A 19,370-nucleotide genomic window follows, 5' to 3' on the forward strand; every position below is an offset into this window, starting at 1 on the left:
AAAAAAAAAAAAAAAAAAAAAAAAAAAAAAAAAAAAAAAAAAAAAAAAAAAAAAAAATCGCATTAAATTGCAATATTAAGAAAAAAATAATCGTTCAGCCCTACTCTGAAGTCTAAATTGCAATCTCTTATTGTAATTCTGGGTTTTGGGGGTAAAACCTTTAGTCATATTCATTGATTTTGCGGCTCAAACAGGAGCAAAGCGGCTCACCTCTGTGGTGGCTGGGACTGTGGATTATGGTGTGATTCTCCTCTTTGTCCAACCTCAGATCCTGTTCTTCACCAGGGAGAGGAGTGCTCACTTCTGTCACCTTACAGGTGTACTTACAGCGCCTGCGGGGGTCCACGGTGCTCCAATACAACCGAGAGCATCTACAGAGTGAAAAGGAGAGAAGAGAGAAGAAGTTTCTGTAAAAACACCGCAAGTCAGGATGCAGCTACATTTACCTCCACACAAATTCACAGCAAATCTAGTTTATTTTTTGTTTTTTTAATAGTAAAATAGACCATATTTTAAAACAATTATCCTTTAAAAATGCTACTTTTAGGAAAACCAAACATTTTATGAAGATAAAAGAAACTAAATCATCGTATTAACAGGCAATAACCTGTACACTGTGACTTTCTCCTGCATTGTTTACATTTCAATCGCTTTACTTTTAAATTCAGTGCTGCACCTTATACTGTATTTTAAATCTACTGTCATTTACAAGCTGTATTCTTGCACAAATGCCCCTGCAGAATCAATTCTGCACATACAAATGGTTTTTAAAAAATACTCACCTGTACACTGTGACTTCTCCTGCATTGTCTACATTTAAATTGTTTACTTTTAAATCACTGCTGCACCTTATAGTGTAATTTAATTTTACTGCAATTTACAAGCTGTATGCAACAAAATTTCGTTCTTTACGCACTCTGTGCATACAAAATGACAAATAAAGTTGTCTAAGTCTGTCTAAATTACAGATAGAAAACAATATTTCAGAAATATTCTATTTCCAAATAATGGCACCACAACCAGTAGAAAAAAAAAAGTATCCAATATCCAACGAGCACTTACTGATAACCGACAGGATAAAGCATCCTCCCATTTGAAGACAGCTCTGACAACACGCCAAGCTTCTGAATCTGGAGAGAGCCTAGAAAAAGACGAGGGGAATGTCAAGTTAAGGTTGTGTCTACAAAAAAAACAAAGACACTCTTGATACAAGATAAATCTCAGGTTTTATAGAAAATGGGCGCTTATCAATTAATCATTGGTCAGATCGAAAAGATCACACTGCAAAAAAGTGAAATTTTCTTGAAATCAGTGTAATTTTCCTTCATTTGAGGAGGTAAATGAGACTATTTGCCAGTGGAATAAGATTTTTACCACTTAAAATAGGAACAATTAATCTCCATCATCTTATTTTAAGTGCAGAATATCTAATCATCTCATTTTAGGGGTAAAAATACTCATTCCATTGGCAAATAATCTTATCTAGCTCCTTTAAATAAAGGAAAATACACTAATTACTAGAAATATTTACTTACCTTTAGTTCCCTTTTTGCAGTGCAGTCAACTTGAGATTAACTCTTTAATCGATAACTTGCATCCCTGAACAAAGCAGTTCAACATTTACTCTTACCTATTGTCATGTTTATGCTTTCTGGCTCGAGGCCGTTGAGGAACTTTCTTCTCAGATTGATCCCCTCAAAGTCCACATACACCCGGCGAGGCACCTCAAAGCCCTTCCCTGTCACCACCTGGAATCAAACAATCTGAATTAATTTAACGCCCTACAGGAGTGAGCATTTAGGCTACTTCCTTAATATAAAAAGAGCCATGAATGCATGACAAAAATCTAATGGAAAATCGATTCTCCTCCTCTCACCTTGGCACCAACGAGGTCCGTGTGTTTGCAGCAGTACACCTTCCTGTCCTGCTGGAACACGCAGTTGTCCGCACGAGCGCACATGAAGTGGTAATTACTCTGGCAGATGGCGAGACAGCAGCCCACCGTGGCTCCACACTGACCACAACGATCACAGCGCTGGAATTACAGGTGATAATAAACTAAAACCCATCAGAACTCTGATGAAATACTTATTTTTTCAGTCTCATTTTACAAAATATTACTTTTTTTTTTACCCGATTTTACAATTATGAACCTAAAAAAAGTCAGAATAATAATTAATAACGGTGGTTGGTGATTAAATTCAGAATTTTTAGAGATCAAACCTCGGATCCATTAAACCTTTTGATGCATTAAAAGCTTGTGGCTCTTTGGACCATATAAAATGCCCCTTAATAATTTTGGCTGAAAAGATGGAGAACAAACTAATGTGTCTAAATATAGATACGATATCAAATGCAGGTTTTAGCTTTTTTGTTTCTTTCCAAACACTAATTGTATTGAATCCCAACAAAAGTAGTGAACCTCAAAAGATTGGCGGCCAGATCGATGTGGATATATAGATTTTGAAGTATTCTAAATATATATATATATATATATATATATATATATATATATATATATATATATATATATATATATATATATATATATATATATATATATATATATATATATGTTATGAATATGAAAATCAATTGGTTAAATCTAAGCATTGTGGTCTTAATTATTTCATAAAACCGTGTGAACCTTTTAAGATCTGGTATAGACACAGATTAGGAACAGAATTTTTGGGGCAGTAGTAAAGAGAAAATTACTAATATGAGAAAAAAGTCATAGGAGAATAAAGTAAAAAAAAAAGAAAAGACAAAAGTGGTTATATTATGAGAAAAATTTCATATTATGACAATTAAGGGGGAATATTACCAGAATAGTCACAGTTTTTAGAACTATTTCAGTCCTGGAGTAATAGGGCAAGCTTAGATTCTTTTAATTATTTTTATTCTTTACGAGAATAAAGTCAGGAGAATGAAGCCAAAGGGATACGAAAATAAACTCGTAATATTACAAAAATAAAAAATATTATGAATACAAAGTATATTCAGAGATTAAACTCCCTCTGATGCTGTTTAAGTGACTGAGTCTAACTGCAGATTTGCCACATTCAACATGGCGGACGCTCTGACGCATCCGCTACATAGGCAGAACCCGCCCGACGAGGCGTCTGCGTTTATAATGTCTATGCCTCTGACAATAAAAAAACAAAAAACAAAACCATAAAACAGTTCAGATATGAACTATTTACCAAGGCGCGCCCCCTTGAGACGGCGCTGTGCACTTGCAGAAGAGCGCTGTTCTGCTCATAGACCTCTGCAGACCACAGGCAGCAGTTGATATGGGCCCACTCGTTCTGCCCCAGGTACAGCAGCCGCCCCGCATCCTATCAGGGCACAAACACACTCGCATCACTAAACCATCAATAATAATGAGGAGGAAAAAAAAAAGTCTTTGTGGAAACTCACACTGGGAGCAGCATCTCCATACTGCTGGCACAGCGCGCACTGCCTCAGGTCTTTCATCTCGGTGGTGTCTGCAGGCAAATTAACGTCGTAAACTAGAGAAAGCAAACTCCTAAACACCTCGATTTACCCGGAGAAATGCTCCCCTACCCGGCGAACACCCGGGGACGCTGATGGTAACACGAGCCTCCAGGGTAGCGAATGAGGTCGGCGCGGGGGCGGTCCGAGTCTCCAGGCTCCTGGACCCCCTGGTGGGGGAGGACGTGTCCATCCACTGTGCGTAGCTGTGCTCCTTCGAAGGAGGAAGGACGGCCTCGGGGAGCATGCCACTGAAGAGCATAAGGTAAGAGACAAATAAAAAACACTTGCTATAGAAGCAATTTCCACCTGAAAACACACAACTGTAATAAATTAACACTAGCTCCACAATTATCAGCTCTAAATGCAACTTTTTGGTACATAAAATGATGGAGCCACCGTCACAGCTGTCACTATGTCCGATTTATTTGTGATTAAAGATAGAAATAAAAAAACATTTTTCAGCCTTGCTTGAAGTCTTTTTCTAAATAAACAGTGAAAAACACTATTAGAGTCCCTTTGAATACCCCTCCTTTTCATAAAATGAAATGAAATTATTTAAAAAAGCATTTCGTCTGGGAGATGACCTGAATTCAAAGTGCAACTATATACAAGCTGTGAAACATGCTTGTCAAACAAGATGGCGGCCCCTGCTATTGAAAACAAGAAAAATATAACAAAATGTTTGTGGCTAGTGGTTTTACGCAATGAGCTAAGAACAGGCTTCACTTCACTTGTGTAACTTCAAACTAACTTAAAAAAATAGGTAAATTAATAAATTAAAGTGCCCCGTATTATGGTAAAAATAAAGTTGTATATTTTCCAAAACATATATTCAGCATTGCTGCTATTCTCTTTATGGAAGCCCAATGAGTCCCAAAATAAAACCTCGATTTTCCAAAAATGTATTCTTAAAAAAAATGTTAATCAAGTAAGTCAATTTATCGCCAAGCCCATCACGGGGGTTATAAAAGTGACCTGCTGAAAGAGTCCGCCATGTTTGATAGGGCTTTAAATGGGATCTTCTGTGTTTAAAGTGCTTTATAACTCATAGTATGTGTGGAAAAAATTATTTTAGCGACTTGTTTTAGAAACATTAAAGCTCATCCTTAGCGGGATTTAGGAGGGGAAGAAAAAGATCATGTTTGCACTACTTTTAGAGAAGGCAAAAACATGGCTGACGCCCTCTCAGCTTGGTACCAGGCTGGTCGGGTTTAATTAAAAGATGAATAAAAAAATAAATAAAAAAAAGTCTGGATACGGTCTTCCATCACAAGCCTTAAAACATGTGAAGAGCTAAAAGCAGAGTTTGGCCTTTGCAATAGGGCTGGGCGATAAATCGATTTAATCGATTAATTCGAATTTACAATCCTTTAAGATTTAATTTTTGGAAAATCTGGATTTTATTTTGCCAATACACTCATTGGGTTTCCATGAAGAGAACAGCATGTGATGCTGAATATATGTTTAGGCAAATGTATTGTCAAAATATTTGTTAAGTAGAAACTTTTTTTTACCATAATACGAGGTACTTCATTTACTTATTTACTTTTTTTATAACTTAGTTTGAAGTTCACAAGTGCAGTGAAGCCTGTTCTTAGCTCAATGTGTGATACCACTAGCAGCAAATGTTTTGTTATATTTTCATTGTTTATAATGGCACGGCTGCCATCTTGTTTTACAACCCTGTTTCACAGCTTGTTTTTAGTTGGACTTTGAATTCAGGTCAACTCCCTGATGAAATGCTTGACATAAAAGCAAAGTTTTAAAATAATTTCTTTAATTTCTTTTTATGAAACAAAAAGGAGGGGGGGAAAAAAAAAATCGATTAATCGGATTTGGTATGATAAAATCTGAGATTTATTTTTTAATCCATATCGCCCAGCCCTACTTTGCAACAGTCTTTTATCGCCATTTCTTAACTAAATAGCAATAGGGAATAAGTTGTTAAATCAAATCTGATTGAGCGGTTCTAACTACGGCTCCATGCTGGAACTGACTGTGTGAAATTTCTCTTTTTATCATAACAGAAAACGCTACGCTACATGTAAAAAGCAAATGTGGGGGTTGAACTCCGTACAGACATTTTGCCACATAGCATGAAGGAGATTTTGCATGTGGCAGAACAAGATATGAGAAATTTATCTTAATGGAAGAATGATGGAAGAATGATGGAAGAATGATGGTGCTCACCTGGGCAACGCTTCAGAGAACGAGCTCCACTTCTTAGGATGGCACAAAGAAAACCAGCTAAAAACCTGTTTCATAACCTGCCAGAAAAAAATTAAAAAAAGCACAAACAATTCAGTTCTGTTTTAATCTGAGCTAATTTCAAACAAATACTCTGGAAAAAGTGAGAAGGGGGAAAGGAGAGAAGCTCACTTGAACGTAGTGTGCTTTGGCCTGATTGGTTGGCCTCTGATCGTCAGGAAGAGGTTCCTCTGCCTTCAGCCAATTGTTCATCAGAGCAGCAACATCCCAATGAAACGCTTTCTGAGTGAGCGAAAAGAAATACAGGAGAATATTAGCGTGGTTTTAGTGTTCATTTCAGTCATTTTCTTAACTCCATAAACATAAACGGTAAGAGTGGGTGATGTGCTGCAGCCATTGACTGTTTTAATGATCAAATTTGTTTTTCATTAATCTAAAAATAAATACTGCAGATTAATATACATCAATAAACAAGTGTTTTGAACTTGAACCAGGCGAAGCTAAAGCTATGACTACTGAGGAGTCCTGGATAGAGCATACTTATAGACAAAGGGTTTTTTCTTAAATATTTCTGGCTGGAAATGGCACATTTTAGAGTCTGTATACTGCAGCTGACGATTTAATTCAATTACTAAATTAGTCAATGATTATTTCAGCAACTGATTAAAAAATTTGATTGTTTCAGGCCTTCTCTGGATGGACATCTAAACGCATGGATGGATGAGTAAAAAAAAAAGGTGGATGAAAGAATGTATGGATAGACAAGGAAAGATGCATGCATGGTAGCATGGGTAGACTTATGTATGGATGAAGGATGGATGAATAAGCTTAAACAAAAAGATAAAAGGACAAACTTGGATGGAAAAATGGATGGATGAATTGATAGAATAAGGGCACTGCAAAAACGGAACTAAAAATAAGTAAAATGTTCTTTAAAATGAGTGTATTTGTCCTTGATTTGAGCAAATAAATAAGATGATTTGCCAGTGGAATAAGATTTTCCCACTTAAAATAGGAACAATTCATCTACATCATCTTATTTCAAGTGCAATTCAATTCAATTCAATTTTATTTATATAGCGCCAAATCATGAACATGTCATCTCAAGGCACTTTACAAAGTCAAGTTCAATCATATTATACAGATTGGGTCAGATTATACAGATTGGTCAAAAATGTCCTATATAAGGAAACCAGTTGATTGCATCAAAGTCCCGACAAGCAGCATTCACTCCTGGGGAACCGTAGAGCCACAGGGAAAGTTGTCTGCATTGTACATGGCTTTGCTGCAATCCCTCATACTGAGCAAGCATGAAGCGACAGTGGGAAGAAAAACCACCCATTAACGGGAAGGAAAAACCTCCGGCAGAACCAGGCTCAGTATGAACGGTCATCTGCCTCGACCGACTGGGGGTTACAGAAGACAGAACAGAGACACAACAAGACAGACAAAAAAAAGCACAGAAGCACACATTGATCTAGTAATCTGTTCTACATTAGATGGTAGTAGCTGGTGAGCAGGGTGTCTATCTTATCTTAGGGGTCAAAATATTCATTACATTGGCAGATAATCTTATTTACCTGCTCAAATCAAGGACAAATAAACTAACTTTAAGAACATTTTACTTATTTTTAGATCCGTTTTTGCAGTGGGGTTGATGGACGGTCCCAGCAGCAAACTGCTAGATGAGAAGATTAATAGAGCGACGTACAGAAGATGAAAAGATGGACGATCAGCCTCTTTTACAAAATATTTACATCATAAATCAACAAAGTTAAGTTTCCCCTGAGCTCCATCTGACCCTTCAGAAACGACACACAGTAAATATCCGGCTGAACTGTTTTGAGTTTAGGAAAAAATAACCAAAAAAAAAAAAAGTCAGTGCTTCAGAAGCCTCTCCAGACCATTTATTTTAAATCCATGATAGCGGACGGACACTTTAGCGATCCTTTTGTTAGCTCATAAAAAGTGTTTTTTTCCCCCAGAGGCACTATGTGTAGTTGTGTGGCTGCAATAAGATATGGATGGTTTTACCGGTGTATGGACAAATAAAGCAATTTACATCTGGAAACAAGAGTATTTTCCTCATGATGGTTTTATTTTCCACACCAATCAGACCTGCATAAAGCCCAGAGTCTAAGAACCCAGGCTACAACAGCTTTAAAAAGGGAAGATTTGCTCTTTTAACCACACAAAAAGAAGAGGACAAAAAGAAAGTACTCACTATTGACGTGTAACCTCCCTCTCTTAACTTCTCGTCTACGGCTCGTAGATCACAGACCTGCTGCCTCGCTCCGACAGACGGCCTCTCGTCTGACTTCTGACACTGAAATGCAAAAGACAAATAATAACATGAGCGTATTTTTTTAAAAAGCGCATGCAATGTTTTCAGACGGCCTCCGTTGTTTTCTGGAAATGTACCGTATTTTTCGGACTATAAATTGCACTTTTTCCTCATAGTTTGGCCGATCCTGCCACTTATACTCAGGTGCGACTTATATATCAAATTTAAATGTTAATTAATCTTGACCAGCATGAACCAAAGGGTAAACATTGCTGTCTAGAGCCACAAGAGGGCTCACTAAGCTTGTAAACAAATAGGGTGACCAGACGCCCCGATTTCCGGGGACTGTCCCCGTTTTTGATGACGTGTCCCCTGAAATCTCCCCCATTTCAGCGTATCATGATGGAGTAAAAAAAAAAGTTTAGCGCAACAACAGGTATTTACCCAGTTCTGCCACTGTCTAGACCACAGGTGTCAAACTCCAGGCCCGCGGGCCAAATCCGGCCCGTCAAGGTAAATTATCTGGCCCTCGAGAGCCAAAAAAAGGCATATCATGTCATAAGGTAGAGGCATATATCCTTTTAAAGTGTATAAAGTGGCTAAAACTGTGCCTCCTGTAAGTGTAACTCACCCTAATATCAACTATTTTTGCAGATAAACTGTATAAACTGGGCCTGAGGTGCTACTTTTATGTTACTGTGCATTTTTTTATATTTCTATGTGAACTGGAATGAAATTATGTAATGAAAGGTCTCATCTATATAAATGCAACTGGCCCTTTTAATGACTTCATGACGCCAAAGTGGCCCCATATAGAAATAAGTTTGACACCCCTGGTCTAGACGTAGCAGAAAAGCTGAGGCGAACGAAACTTCCTCGCCCACACAAGGCGTTGCAGATCGTGCAAAACAAACCAAGCCCCAGACAGAGATTCTTAAAATCATAGACATCCACGGTTTTCATTACAGAAATCTGGTCACCTCAATTTAAAGATAAATCAAAACATTAAATTATAGACAGCAAAAACCGAACACATTTTATTGTCGCTCCGCTGTTTCAGTATTCATTCACACAGCGGAGCGTTTGCATGGTGCTGCCCGAAGGACCCAGAATGCAACAGAACCGTTGTTAGGCTGTCCGTGAAGCTAATAGCAGCTAGCGCTAGCCGACAGCTCTGTTGTCTGGGCGGGTTACAACTTGGCTGATGCACGTGAGCTTTACGTTGCTCTGAAACGTCTGTGCCCTACTGTTAGCTTACCTTGTAGCACCGTTAGGCTCACGGTCTAATTTAGGCGTAAATTCGGACAACTTTACCAATTTACCCCATTCATCCTCACAGGTTTGTTTCATGTTACTCAGCCGGTTGCGGATGCAGTTGTGTAATTTAATAGGTTGGCTTACCAGATTAAATGTGAGATTTTAGTTTTGGATTGAGTGAAATAAATGTAGAAAATAATGCGTATAGTCCGGTGCGACTTGCATGTTTTTTTATCCTCCTTATGACGCATTTTTTGACTGATGCGACTTTATATTCCAGCGTGATTTATAATCCGAAAAATACGGTATCTAACCCCTCCACTCCCGGTAGCTCTCACCTCTTTGCAGAGGAGGAGGTGCTGAGTGGTGCTGGAGGAGAGGAGGTCAGCGAGCACCTCCTGCAGCCCGGCCTGCAGCTTGCTCTGCAGTAGCTCCTTCAAGCTGCGCTGTTCACCGTGGCTGTGTCTGCAGGCTGTGCAGCTGAACTCCAGTTTGTCCGGCTGACTTGACAAAAGCCCAAAAAGCTCCTCTGCAAACAGAAAAACGATCCAAGTTGTCAGTTTTTCCATCTAAATTCTAGGTAATGGAAAGAAATGTGAAGCATTATGAATTGCAAAGCCACGTTGATGTCATAAAATGAAGCTTCTTTCGCTTTTGGTCCAGCAAAAACAAAAAAAAAAAAAAAAAAAAAAAGAGCAGAAGAGGAAAGAGGAAAAAAATGTCCACATAAAACATTCCTCACCTTTGATTCCTTCACATCTGTAGTGAATCCAGTGTTTGCACTCTGAACATCGGATCATGTCGGAGGTTTGGTTATCTTCAAAGCACTTGTTGCAGACGGTGCAGAAATTGCCTGCAACAAAGTAAAAAAAAAACAACAACATGATTCAGAAGTTTTGGAAAGATGTTATAAATTCTCTGTCAGAGACCTTTCATCTTAACATATCACTGAATGCTAAGCTGTGTGTACTTGGGATCTATCCATTGAACTTTATACAAATGCACAGAAAGACTAGATTGGTGGACTTTGGACTTCTACAAGCCAGGAGGGTGATTGCACTTAATTGGAGAAGTGTAGAGGCTCCGTCAATGAATCATTGGGTAAAGGAGCTTTCCAAGTGCCTTGGACTGGAAAGACTAACGTATATTGCTAAGGGAAAACAGAAAGAGTTTTATAATCTCTGGTAACCATATATGAGCATTATAGAGTCTGAGATAAAAAGTTTATTTATCCTAAGTTCTGTATTTTTTTTTTTATGTTTTATTTATTTGTTTTTCATTATATTTTTAAGCGGGATCCTTTTTAAAGTTGAGTACTTGATTTCAAATGTATATATTTCTTAAGCTAAGTTGTACATAGGTGGAATTTGCAGGTTTAGCCTAGGTCTGTGTGTATTGGGGGGGTTATGTGTTACATTGTATCGTATTCTGCAAAATTGATGCTGCACCTTAACCGGAAACGTACTGCAAAACTGTGTACAATGCAACTGTCTACTTTTAAATCACTGCTGCACCCTACTGCATATTTGTCTACATTTGGTTTACATTGTTTACATTTCAACTGCCTACTGTTCACTGCTGCACTTTATCCGGAAGTAAATTGAAATTTATCCTGTAAGTGACTGCGACTGATCACTGCACTTTATCCTGTACTGTAATTCACTGCAAGGTATCCTGTAGAGTTACTGCAATATTTCTGAGCTGTGTGAAAAACGAAATTTCGTTCTGTATGCACTCTGTGTATACAAAATATCAATAAAGAAAGTCTAAGTCTAAGTCTAATGTTCTATTTTGAATTGTTATGCAATGCAAAAAAAAAAAAAATCTATATATTGGAGATCCCACCTTTCTGAGTGAGGGAGGTGCAGTCGGGACAGAGGTCCTGCTCGTGGTTCCAGGCCATGTCCAAGGTCTTCCCAGGAGTCACGCCGCAGCTCTTACAACGAATACACGTCATGCACACCTTAAGGGGCAACACGGTCATAACGTTTACTACAAAACGGCCTCAGCTTTTGCTCCTTTTATTCCAAAACAAGACGGCAGTACACTTGGAAGACTCTGAAGCAGTTACCCAGGGCATTTGGGGATTCATCGGCTTCGGGTACGTCGGGCCCAAGCAGGAAGGGTGGTAGCAGGTTTGGCATCTCCTGCACTGCAAGACAGGCTGAACGAAAACCCACATAAATTATGGATTTATATTCCCTTTTATTTCACTTTTTTGATTCCAAAAAGCTTTATGTGTCTCTTAAAGAGAGTATCTTCTCAAAGGGACACCGCCTACCTTCAACTTCTTGCTTCTCCGGCCGCACACGTGACAGAATTTGCAGCGCCTGCAGCACCAGTTCTCCTTGGTCTCCTCCTTGGGGCGCTCGTCGGGCGTCAGGCAGAAATCGTGGAAAGGTTCGCAGCAGATCTGGCAGAATATCATCTGAACAGACGAAAAGAGATTCTTGGTTAAAACTTATTCTTGAGGAAAAAGATTCTTCATGGACTTTTATAGCGCCTGAACAGCTGAAGTACCTCATGTTTCCCTTTACTGGCGCAGAGCAGGCAGACCGGCTGAGGAGTGGTTGGGACCGAGGTGAGGACGCTGAGGCCGCCCATTAGCCACACATTCTGGACAGCACAGTCCTCCTGGGAAGACGCAGGGCAAAAACGTCGAAAATATCACAAAGATGACTCTAATTTCAGCTCATAGGCTTAATTAACGTAGTTTAGATGTGTTGAAATAATGATATTTCAACACATCTGTAATAACTATGTATTAGGGCTGGGTGATCTGGCTTAAACATAAACTCCTTGATTTTATTATACCAAATCTGATTAATCGTTTTGTCCACCCCCTCCTAAAATAATAAGAAACTATTTTTAAAAACTTGATTTTATGTCAATCATTTCATCTGGGCGTTGACTGAATTCAAAGTAAGACTAAACACAAGCTGTGAAACAAATCATTGGAAAAGCAAGATGGCGGCCCTGCAGTTGTAAACAATGAAAATATAACTAAATGTTTGCTGAGAACAGGCTTCACTTCACTTGTATAGCTTCAAACTTACAAAAAGTACATGAATAAATAATACCAGGGTTCCTACAGCATAAGGCAAGTTAAATTCAAGACTTTTTAAGACTTTTTAATGCCACTTGAAATAAAAAGTTAAGACCAACTTCACGATAAACAAGATAAACCAGGTTGCGACAACTTCACCCAAATGTTTATTTTAACATAAACCATTACTTTCTGGCCCAGTAGACATGTTTAAAATTTTGAAAAACATTCCAAATATAGGAAGAAAGCTAAAAAACACACATATTACAGATATATTTTTAACAACTACTGAACTGAATTCACAAACTTTGTTTTGTTCCCTGCTAAAATAAACTATAAAATCAGTTTTAAAAACCACAACATAATCAGTGCCAACTCTTTTTTGCAGCTATGGTCCGGCCGCAACAGTTTTTATTGGTTCCGCTATCGGGACAGAACCAATAATGGTTACATTGAGCCATTCTGTAAATTAAAAAATGTATAATTGTGTCAATTATTTTACTGTTTGGTAAGGATTACAAAAACAAAATCCTATTTATGACCTGGTAACAATTTTAAGACCTTAGAAAGACTGATTTAAGACATTTTAATGCCAATTAAGGCCTTAGTTTTATATTACAGAATTCAATGCCTTTTAAGACTTTTTAAGGATCCGCGGGAACCCTGAATACATAAAAAATACATTTTCATATATATATATATATATATATATATATATATATATATATATATATATATATATATATATATATATATATATATATATATATATATATATATATATATATATATATTAAGCAATGCGTCCTATTCTCTTCATGGAAGCCCAATGAGAATAAAATTGAGATTTTCCCAAAATTTAAATCTTGAAAAATCGTAAACTCAAATTAGTCGATTACATCGCTTTACAAAACAGAGACTCACCTTGAAATCTACGCGGATCTTGTGCTGCAACACGCCCTTTTGGGGAAAGCCGTTAGTTAACCCTGTCTGCGTGTTCACTGATGTGCATTCAGGAGGATTCTGGGAACGAAGCACATATTGCGTATCAGTTGTTGGACAGCTTTTCAGCTCCGTCTCTTTTACAGACGACGCCGCCGCCGCCTCGTCCTCTTCGTGCTGCGGCCCGTGCGGGTCCTCCTGCTCCTGCAACTTTTTGCCCGGACTAAAAGTCCAGGAAGGATTGGGAAAATCCCCGTGCTCAGTTTTAGCAGCTTTAGCGGGGCATGCGTCCATATCCTGGATGTCTGGAGGCTTCACATCAGACTCGCATCCCTGAGCACACCTCTGTGACGCAACCTCCGCCACAGCTGAGCTCCAGACACACGTTGGACGCTGTCCAGACGATGGCGGCGTGGGATTGTGCAAATCTGAGGCCGGAGCCAAACGTGACAGCGGAGACTTCTGTGGAGAGTCTGCAATGGGAGGTGATGGCAGCACGGCAGCAGGATGCATTTCCAGCTGGAGCGCTTCCGGAGGAGAGCTTGTGACGTTACAGGGCGGCTGTGAAACAGGAGGCTCTGCTAAAGGCCGCCACCGCTCCACGAACCGAGGCATCTGCCACGGCAGAGACTGAGAGCCAGTCGTCAGGATGTGCGCGGGCAGACGGTACAAGTGTATCTGCGGCTGCTTCTGCAGCTTCGGCACTGGGCTCCCGGTCCACCACGTGGGTTCTGGGAAAGTTTCTCTGCGCTCCGTCGCTTCGGCGTTCTCCTGAGCCTGTGAAGGAGGGGACTGCCTAAGCCAACCAGCAAGACGGGTTCCATAGTTACACTATTAATGGTAGCATGCAGCGGCGGCGACCAGCGGGCAGCGGAAAGGGAGAGCAGGGTGGAACATAACGTGTTAGGAGAGAGGAATAAAAAGGCAAAAAAAAAAAAAAAGTGTTAAAAAATGCTTTTGAGCACCAGCCAATTATACATATTTAAAAGTAAAGCTGTCGGGTTTATCTAGTGTGAAGTATGGAAAAAGGCTACTAGGGAACTACTATATTTAGGGATGTGCTCGTGTCTACAACAGAAGCATTCCTACTCAACTACTAAAAACATGCAGCTGCCATCTTATTTTAGCCCACAGCGAGCCAGGCAGCTGTTATAGCGCAGTACTTTTCTAAAGCCACAGCCTGCTGTCAGCTTTAAGGCTCGCAGAACTAAAACAAAGGCTGCACACGTCATTTTATCTTCTAAATAACTCTGGGGTTTTCCTTTATAGTCTCAACAACAAAATGTTTACCCTTGATGCTATTTAGGGCGGAAGTGAGACTGTGTTGGCTGCTGCAGTGAACGGCTTTTAGACCGCAGCGTTTTTAGACACTCAGTAACAATTATGATGTGACGTTCAAAGCAAGGTGCTAAATTCATAAAGCAGGAGAATAATTTATTATTTAGCTTCTCAGGGAGTGCTGTTTGGTAATTCATGCAAATTGAATTTTTTTTTTACATCGTCCAGTAAATTGACTCCTGTTCCATTTTTTTATCTCATATTTATCTGAATATGCCTTATTATCTATTAATATTTTCTGGTACTGGTCAAACTGTTTAATACATAGACTTGTTTGTTGGTTTTACTTTATGTTCAACAAGTATTAATGTCCAATTCAACAAGCTGTTCTCTTGAATAATATTCTGATTAATAAAAACAGTCAAAGTTCTTGTTTTAAGTAGTCCTTATTATAAAAGGATCTAAATCTACAGGCCATTTTTGCTGCTTGTGGTTAATGCAGAGAAAAGTCAAAATTTAATCACAATTATTGTTGAAATATTGCGCAATTTTGATTTTTGGCAAAATTGCACAGCCCTATTTTTGATATGTTTTTCTTTTCATAAAGTAATTACAAAAAGGAATCTCAATCAAAGTTTTATCCCAAATGTCTCTTAAACAGCTATAGATAAATGTGAGGCTGAAAAATAAATTGGAATACATAAAAGTATAATCCTAAGGCAACATAAAACAGGCGGAGCCAATACAAACAATATTGTATCACCTTATATCTCTTTTTGAAAAAAATCTAAATATTTTTAAAATCTTACAATAGTAAAGTGCGCTCATTCCTAAATTCACATAAATACCTAATATTAAACCTAACATTAATTTACAGACCGGTCATTAAATATGGGGATACATCTTTTGATTGTGGTTGTGTTTTGTTTTTTTATTACAATGATTATGTTGGTAAAAGTTCAGACAGCGAATGAAGCAACATAGATTAGATTTTAAGTAAAAGAAAGGTGCCATAATCAGGTAAAAAGCATATAAAGCTAACAGAGATATGAACAAACAATGCCAAACATCTCAAGTTTGTTTGATTAGTTTAGGAAGGTTTTTTTTAACAGGGGGAAAGTGAAAGCAAAAAGTTTCAGCCAAAAATGAACATTGTGAGAAGCCAACTCAAGTTATACAGATTTCTCCACTTACTGCTGGTTAGGTTCAGACATTAAGAGTTTACCTTTTAAATATAATTATACCCTCCAGAAATTTCCAATTTTAATACAACATTTTGTCAAAGAAAAAAGTTATTTAGAAAAGTCATGAAGTTTTTAATTTAAGATAACCCGGAGTGGTCATTAAAGGCAAAGAAAACTGCAGAAAATGTGCTAAAACTGCTTTTTTCTAATTATAAAGAGGCACTGCTAATGTCAAATCCAAGGACATGAAATTAATAGACACAAATAGTTAGTGAATACATTGTTTTCATCAAGTTATACTGCTTTAAACCTGTATAAAACATACATTTAAAAATCTAAAGCTTAAAAGGATATTAAGTACATGCAGAATGCTTACTTTAAAGCATAAAGTCAGAAATTGAAGATAAGCAACACTGAGTTTCAAAGATATCATAGTTAATCCAAAACAAACTGTAAATAAAAATGAAAGAAGAAAAAACGAGAACGAAGTCCTGGGCAATGCATTGTTTGGAAATAATCGCTTTTCTTTTTTATTTGTTTAACTGTGAATATCTAGACAGCGCTAGTTGCTATTTGGGTGAAAATCTAATTAAGCTTCAACAGGGGGAAAAAAAGCACCTTCAATCTTAACAAATTTGGACTTTCTAAACAAAGCAACTAAAAAAATAAAAAATAAAAAAGGGAAAAGCATTTTCCAAAAATACATTTTTGCCCAGTCTTGTTGAGGAAGGACTCAGAAGTAAAGAGGGATTGTATTTTTTCTTTACCTTTCTCTGTCTGCTGGCGGTACTTTTGGGGAACGCTCGGCGATTTCTCATCGAATCAGTGAGCTGGTCGTCTGGCAGCAAAACACCCTCCTGTGGTGAAAAGCCTTCAACACAAATAGAGAAACATCGGAGAAACATGACTAGGAGAAAAGCAAAACCAGGATCAGGGTCACTTTATTATGTGGGATACATCTTCAGCGGTGATAATAAACAAATGCTTTTTAAAGATTGACGGGATTCATTTTCCCATTTTCAATAAATGCCACACAAGAGATTTCATCAATGTGTAGATTTTTTTTAATTTAAATGCCAGTTTTTGCTTATGCAAACCTAAGAGTATCAAAAAAAAAGCAGCAGCACTGATGCTGATCAATTTATTTTGTTTCTGAAACAAGGTATATTAAAGGTTTTAAACCTCCATTTAAAAAAAAAAAAATGTTTTTAGATTTTTTTTAGTTACAAACATTTGAGTACAACTCATTAATTGTTTAATTAATTACAATCATGAAACAGCTGAGGGGGGGGAAGGGTTCCGCTTTGCTAGTGTGGTAAAGAGCTATTTTACTATTAATTAATTTATTTATTTGTATCATGGCAAACTTCAGTTTAAATCCATGTCACTTAATAAAAATCAGGACTAGATGAACCCAAAGCTGAACCAATTAGATCACGGTTTGTGATCATTATTAAACCACACTCAGTTAAAGGGTTTGTTTAAAGGCCAGACATAGACAAACTGAGGCAAAAAAAGTTATGAAATTGCCCTTTTTTAAATTTTTGAACAAGTACTTTTATACGTTTGTAACTCAAACCCCAAAATGATTAAGTTAGACAAAAATCTGATCTAAATTGTCACTAAAAATCAATGTAATAGCCCTAAAAATCCCCCCCCATTATGAAATAATTTTTCATGCACAATTTTCCAGACTTACATGAAAAATATTTTTACAATAAAAGGTGAAAATTTAAAGGAATTACAAAACGAAAGAATGAAAAAAAGAAAAATTTAATTGGAACATCAGCATGTTTGAAAAAGTACTCGTATATGGGAGTCACGGGCACGAAAAGGAAAACCCCTTTTTAGTTTAACAGGCATATAAAACTTACTTGAAGGGAAACAAATGAATAAAAAGTTAAACTGGTTAAATTTACATGCAAAAAACAACTAAAAAGTTCAGGAATCCCAGAGTGTCGAGGAGAAACACAGAAGTCAAATTATTATGTTTCGATAACGGGATAAAAATCGATTACATTTTACCAACCAATCAGGGATTTTAAGGTTGCAGATGTTGGGACACAACGTCGCTCAAAATGCTGAATACAGATTGGGAAACCTGCTGAAGTATTGAGAACACACTAAAACCCTAATAGCTGGTGAATAATGTAATTTTATAGCACCACTTTATGCTTTATGACACATTCTTTCCAAAAAAAGCTTAAAAAAACTGGACGGCAGCAGCTGGTTACCTTGGCGGGAAGCGAAAGCGGCGGCCTTGTCCGTTTCGTTTTCTTCCTCGTCTTCCGATTCGGATTTGAGCAATCGGCTGTAGGAGCGCGGCTTGATTTTACGCAGCGACTGCTTCCTGATTCCGAACGTCGTGGAGGACGCGTCGTCTTCCCCCGCTTCGCTGACGCACCAGGGGGCGTCACCGCTGGACGCTGACTGGGACCGCCTGGACAGGACTGAGAAGAGAAGGAGCCTTAAGGTTATTTCCTGTCCGTATTTTCAAGAATAATTTAGAAAAAAAATGAGCATCGCTTATTTAGAAGACCCCACAACTTTATTAGAAACCTACTTTTTAGTGGTCTTACAGTGCGTCCGGTTTTTGCTTTCATGATCCGGTCACACTTCCTGTATCTGGGGGGAAAGGGGGGGGAACAAACGGCAAAATTAAACGTGGAAAGCAAGATTTCCGCTGTAGACATCTGCAAATGTGTTGAGCTGTAAGAGTCAACTTGCCTTCTTTAACAGGAATGTTTAAAATGTGTTACTGGAAAGGAACAAGAAGTATTTTCATGTTTTAAACAGTATTTTAGCTTCAAATTAACCATCACAGACCCACATCACTTTGGACTTAGTTGGAAATCAACAAACTTAACTTCAGAAAGTATTGTTGTGTTGAGAGTTTGAACTGGGAGCCACGGAGGCTCCCTTCCTGTTTTTGTAGGATGTCTGCTAAACCGGCTCAGAGATGCATTCAGTTTCTGTTTTTAAAGAAGTTAAAAATACAATCCTCGCATGCTTTCCAACCGCTCTACCTGTTTTCACACTTTGTTTTGTCCCAACCACAAACTTTAACCCGTTTAACTTGGGTTTTATGTGACAGAGCAACACAGAGGAACTGATAATTGCTAAAAGGGAAGGTTGTTTTAACAAATAAAAGCCTAAGAAATGTGCTCTCTGCTTGTAAGCTAGGGCTACAACTACCGATTTCTTTTATTGTTGGCTAATCTATCAGTTATTTCTTTAATTAGTCGGCTAATCGCGATTATTTCTTGTAGGATCATCAATTCAGTTGCTTGTAAAAATATTTTGACTCACCTGTTCTTGTCTACACACGTTTGAACGCCTCTTTATTGCCTCTTGTCGTCACTCTCCTGTATTAACTTTAGAAATGATCCACCAAAAAATTATTTTAAATATTTCTATCAAAGTAGATTTTTTTTAGACCTTCAAGCTCTTAACATTGCTTATGTTTAAAAAGATTTTAAACTATAGGTGTAAAAAAGGGGAGCATATTAACATGTTTTCAGTCGTTCTCTTTGATTAGGCAATATTCCCAGCATCAATTATCAATTAAAAAGGAGCCAATTATTCATTTCCAAATAAACTCCATCGCTCTAGTCACACATTAAAGTTAAATAAAACTATCCCGTCGCGTAACTTTGCGTTAATTTCAACCATT

At 37.9% G+C, this 19,370-nt stretch overlaps 1 protein-coding gene across 1 annotated transcript in view; it reads right to left on the bottom strand.

Moving 5' to 3' along the window:
• Positions 1 to 19,370, bottom strand: part of LOC105935058 (histone-lysine N-methyltransferase 2B) — a 53,133-nt gene that overhangs the window by 16,467 nt on the left and 17,296 nt on the right. The window contains 21 exon segments of the mRNA XM_036145268.1: positions 211 to 371; positions 1,063 to 1,141; positions 1,631 to 1,748; positions 1,877 to 2,035; positions 3,204 to 3,338; positions 3,421 to 3,488; positions 3,579 to 3,643; positions 3,645 to 3,746; positions 5,689 to 5,765; positions 5,878 to 5,988; positions 7,931 to 8,032; positions 9,586 to 9,776; positions 9,990 to 10,100; positions 11,093 to 11,210; positions 11,319 to 11,411; positions 11,529 to 11,675; positions 11,768 to 11,881; positions 13,218 to 14,066; positions 16,465 to 16,568; positions 17,932 to 18,147; positions 18,261 to 18,322. Of these exon segments, the coding sequence (XP_036001161.1) occupies positions 211 to 371; positions 1,063 to 1,141; positions 1,631 to 1,748; positions 1,877 to 2,035; positions 3,204 to 3,338; positions 3,421 to 3,488; positions 3,579 to 3,643; positions 3,645 to 3,746; positions 5,689 to 5,765; positions 5,878 to 5,988; positions 7,931 to 8,032; positions 9,586 to 9,776; positions 9,990 to 10,100; positions 11,093 to 11,210; positions 11,319 to 11,411; positions 11,529 to 11,675; positions 11,768 to 11,881; positions 13,218 to 14,066; positions 16,465 to 16,568; positions 17,932 to 18,147; positions 18,261 to 18,322 (3,182 nt within the window).

The sequence above is a fragment of the Fundulus heteroclitus genome, chromosome 13 (assembly GCF_011125445.2).
Source record: "Fundulus heteroclitus isolate FHET01 chromosome 13, MU-UCD_Fhet_4.1, whole genome shotgun sequence".
Taxonomy (NCBI): Eukaryota; Metazoa; Chordata; class Actinopteri; order Cyprinodontiformes; family Fundulidae; genus Fundulus; species Fundulus heteroclitus.